The 4,708-nt window shown below is 38.4% G+C and overlaps 1 protein-coding gene across 1 annotated transcript in view; it reads left to right on the forward strand.

Annotated features, from left to right (window-relative positions):
* The first annotated feature begins 1,961 nt into the window (after positions 1–1,961).
* Positions 1,962–4,708, forward strand: part of MDM2 (MDM2 proto-oncogene) — a 30,329-nt gene continuing 27,582 nt past the window's right edge. Inside the window, exons 1-5 of the mRNA XM_019514705.1 lie at positions 1,962–2,116; positions 2,496–2,629; positions 3,409–3,458; positions 4,040–4,107; positions 4,273–4,363. Coding sequence (XP_019370250.1) covers positions 2,015–2,116; positions 2,496–2,629; positions 3,409–3,458; positions 4,040–4,107; positions 4,273–4,363 — 445 coding nt within the window. The 5' untranslated portion in view covers positions 1,962–2,014. The remainder of the gene's footprint in view (positions 2,117–2,495; positions 2,630–3,408; positions 3,459–4,039; positions 4,108–4,272; positions 4,364–4,708) is intronic.

The raw sequence follows: 4,708 nt of genomic DNA on the forward strand, positions 1-4,708 counted from the left end.
GTTATTTGTGAAGGTGTGTGGGGTTTGGAGCCTGGAGAGGGAGGTCCCCGTACACCCTGGCAGGATGTGGGGTACTGTGGGTCAGGAGTGAGGGGCAGCAGTAGGGCTGGGGGGGATGTAGCCCTTTCTCTGTCCCCCTGTCTCTTCCCCTCCACAGACTTACTAGCGTGGCACTTTCTAAACATGCCAGAAGAAAAAAATCCCAAGGCTTGATTTGTCTATCAGGAAATCATGCGTCAGAGTTAATTTGACTTGGAAATCAGGAGTCTCATGATTTTTTTTTTTTTTTTTTTCCGCTGTAGGCAACCTCCTGAGGTCCTTTCCAACCCTAACTTTTTATAGTTCTAGCTCTTATTGGAGCTACAGCATGATTGATACAGGCACAAGCCAGCTTTCAGTTGTGGCAGGCTTTGGTGGTAAAGTGTTAGGAAGATGCTGTTCTCTCATGCATGTTTTTCTACTCTCTTGCAAGTGCAGTAGGATATAAAAGCTACTTTTTAAAAAGATGGGGAAATAGAGACTTTTAGGCTTTCTCATGGAACCGATCATCAGTGTGAAGCCCAGTCTGCAATCATGCCTGAAAGACTGGACTCTGGTGTTAGAGCCCCAAGATTGGCAGGCTCCTTGCGGACACAGAGGGTATAGCTGTGTGGCACCAGGCAGTGCCATGCTGAAGCATGTTGCAGAGGGTTTTGGTCAGTGTGGCTGTAATGTGGCCATGCTGCTGCTAATTCAGACATTAGTGCAGCATGTCTATAGGTATACTCAGGAATCTTCAAGCATAGGCCTAGTTGCAGGGCTTTGTAAACTCCTGTGTACACGTGGTATGCTTTTTCCTCTTGGTGGGATGTTCACTTTTTACAGAACTTGCGTGTTGCATACAGCTCTTGCATGAAAGTAATCGGTGAAAATATGTGTGTATTGGGATGTCTAGTAGCAACCCAGTATTTAGGTTAATTCTTTTCTATGTAAAAAGGTTCTTTTAGCTATTTTGAAGAAGCTCAGATACGTTTTGCTGTTTACAGCAGGCATTTGAAATGTGGGTACAGGTGGAGGCACTGAGCTAAAAAGGTTGTGGAATCTCCGTCTGTGGAGGTTGTTACTGGCTAGGCAGAGCCTTGACTGGGATGATCTAGTTGGGAATGATCTTGCTTTGAGCAAGGGGTTGAACTAGATGACCTCCCTGAGGTTCCTTCCAAACCTAATTTTATGATTCCAAGTATCTGGGGTTTCTATGATTCCAAGTATCTGGGGTTTTGAGGCCTGTGCAATTCTTCTTAGGCTTTGCTGAGAGAGCCTATTGAAAATTACTGTTTTTCCTTCTGTCACTTGAGAACTTCAGAAAAAAATGTTGGCTGTGTACACATAAGTGTACATAAAGTTTTAAAACTAGATGTGTGCTGCCACTGAGGCAGCAGTGCTACCACTGGCGTTGGGAGTACTTAGAGGCAGGTCAGAACAGGTGTACTTGGTGGAGGGATGGAGGGAGGAGGCTGACTGGGTTTATCTCCATCAGTGCCCAAGTTTATCATCTAACATCAAGCAGACTGTAACTGTTACACACCTGGTTGTGATACCAGTAGAAAGACTGAGGATTAGGATAGCCATAATGGCATGTCTTGTGCTCCTCTTTGGACATTATCTGCTACAGAAATTCTTGCGTTTCTGGGAGGGGGTCAGAAAGGTAGTCTGAACTCTCTTAACACAGTATCCCTGTATACCTATGGGATGATAGCCTTCTACTGCAACCAGCTACTGTAGCTGTTCCTGTAGCTCCAATGGAAGCAGTCTGTGCCGTTCAGGGTTCATGGAGGGATGGTTACAGTTGCATGTCATAGGGGGCTTTTATTTACTTTTTTTTAAAGAAAAGAATTAATTTTTTATGTGGTAATTTTCAAATGTTTGACTTTGCAACCTGAATAACTTTCCTTTCAACATAGCTTTGTACACGTGTCATACAGTTTTTTAAAGTGCTTTAGATGCTTTAGGAAGCATTTATAACTTTCTAAATTAAATGTGTTGTTTTCATTTATTTATTCAGGTTAGACCAAAACCTTTGTTGCTGAAGTTGTTGAAGTTTGCTGGGGCAGAAAAGGATACTTTTACTATGAAGGAGGTAAGTAAGCAAAACATCCCATGAATAAAGATGGATAACAGTAAATTGCCTTCTTACAAGTTCGTTCTCCTTTATTTATGAGTGAACAAGTGTAGTAGTATAGTTCACTCACTGGATTGGGCATAGGAAATCGGGAAACAGTTCTGTTCCTGACTGCAGTTGACTTGCTTTGTAACCTTGAACAAGTCACTTAACATGTAAACTACAGCTTGCTCACCTGCAAAATGGGGAACTGTACAGAACTGAGACCTGTGGATGAAAATTGCTGTGTAAGGGAAGTTGCAGACTTCTCAGTGGGTTTGATAATAGGGGATTTTGGTTAGTTCTGTGCTACAAGGTTAAACATACTTAATGTCAATATGTTTGACTTGTATTATAGGTAATGTTCTATCTTGGCCAATATATTATGACCAAACAATTGTATGATGAAAGAGAGCAGCATATTGTCCACTGTGAAAACGATCATCTTGGGGATCTCTTTGGAGTACCAAGCTTTTCAGTAAAAGAGCACAGGTAACATTTTTGTATTCCTCATGAATGATCAATACTGAAGTTAAAGTAATGTGAAGTGAACTTTATGCTGTGTTCTGTAATTTGTTGCATTTTTTTTTTTATTTTCATGAAACCATTTTTATAATTGCATACCACCTTGTCCAGGTCTTCCTCTGAAGACCCATCTCATCCTAGGTTTATTTCCATAGTTGCCACACCTCAGAAGATTTACAAACTTCAGAATTGTGCAGTAGGTTTAGGCTGCTCTCTGTTCTGAAGAATTTTTATTTTGCCCACTCAACCATTGAGTAACAGCAACATAATTACAGCATACAGACACTAAACTGTCCATTAAAAATAATTTGAACCATGACTAGGTTCATCAAACTAATGATTTGGTGAGAGGGCATTTCTAGGGAAAACCAAAACTCTTACAAAATAGTTCCCATAATATATATATTTTTAAATTTCAAAACAAACCTTTTGTTTTGGTGAGTAAATTTTGCTACTGCTTTGCCTTTTCCTATTCTTTAAAAAAGTGGGGAAGGCAAAGGTTAAAAAGTGAGGTTTGTTTTCACCAAAAAAATGAAACAGCTAGCTTCCAAACATTAAAAAATAATCAAGCAAGAGAGAACTTTTCCATTTTCTATTGTATGTATTCACAGAACCCCCCCCCTTTTTGACCAGCTTTGATCATCAGTCACAAAAAACGTTTCAGCATAGATAAATTTAAAACATTATATATGAGCTGGTGTACTATACTTCTGATTTACAAATTGTTTGTCTTGTTCCCCTCCAAGGAAAGTATATTCAATGATTTCCAGAAACTTGGTAGCTGTCAGTCCACAAGGTAAGATCGTTTAGAATGGTTGGTTGTAGTCTTTTATTGCCATGCCTTGCAGAACAGACAGTATTCAGTTAACTTCTGTTTTTGGATGGAGAGTTTTTTGTTTGAACACCCGTGGTTTAAAGCCTTTGTAATTCAGTATGATTCCTAATGAGTAGAATAGTACAGTTATGTTGATATAAGTTTAAAATTATGTTTTATTTTTAATATTCAGCATTAATATTGCACCAGTTATTTATACATTATTGTGTAATACTTTTACTTCTCACAATATTTTTTTCATCTGTGGAAAATCCCCAAAACACAAACCAGACAGGACTATAATTCTGAGCACATTAAAAAGCTCATAATAAGGGTGTGACCTTTAAAACGAGATTTTTATCTTTCTCATTTGTAATGTTACAGAAAAGCCTTAAACACTTAAAAGTATAAACTGATTTATTTTTCCATTGTTTCAAAATTATACATTTGTGAAATTTAAGTATTTGCTGCATCAGTGCCTACAATTATTTTGTTTTATTTCACTTTTCAGCTTGTACTTTGAGCCTAAAGTATGCACTGCATTATGTATTTTTCTTTTTCAGAATCTACAGCTTCTTACGCATCGGAGACTGATGCCAGCTCTGCTCTTGAAAAAGGAAATGTTCTAAAGGTGATCTAGCTGCTTGATGTGTTTTTTAACACCGTGATTTTTAAGTTAATAATCTTATTAGCTTTGGCACTGAGATTTGGATGCAATTGGAAGATTAACAGTAGTATCTTGTGCTGTTTTAGTTAACACTTTTGTTATTTGTTCTTCCTTTTTTTTTTTTAATAGGAAGGCATGCAGGACTTAGAAGAGAAACAGACCTCCACGTATTCGAGTGTTAGACCCACTACCTCTTCTAGAAGAACCCGCAGTGAATCTGGTATGTACAGATGTTTAACACTGGATTTTCAATACTTTATATCTGTAATAACATTTAACTTGGGGCATACCTCTGCATGTCACTGGCTGTTGTTTTTTTTTCTTGTATGGAAATGCCCTTTTTCATGTTAAATTCATGGCTGTAAAAGGTATTGATTGATAGCCCTAGAAACTAAGTTCCTTTGCTCGTCTGCAAAATAGGTACAAGATGGCACCACAAGCCACCCAACCAGAATGCTACAATCTTCATCTTTAAGAAGTACCCTTAGGGTCAGAGAGTAACTCAGTCTTAGTGCCCATTTAATCCACCTTTTTTTTTTTTTTTTTTTTAATGCCACTACCAGTT

The sequence above is a fragment of the Gavialis gangeticus genome, unplaced genomic scaffold (assembly GCF_001723915.1).
Source record: "Gavialis gangeticus isolate Ggan-Ray unplaced genomic scaffold, GavGan_comp1, whole genome shotgun sequence".
Taxonomy (NCBI): Eukaryota; Metazoa; Chordata; order Crocodylia; family Gavialidae; genus Gavialis; species Gavialis gangeticus.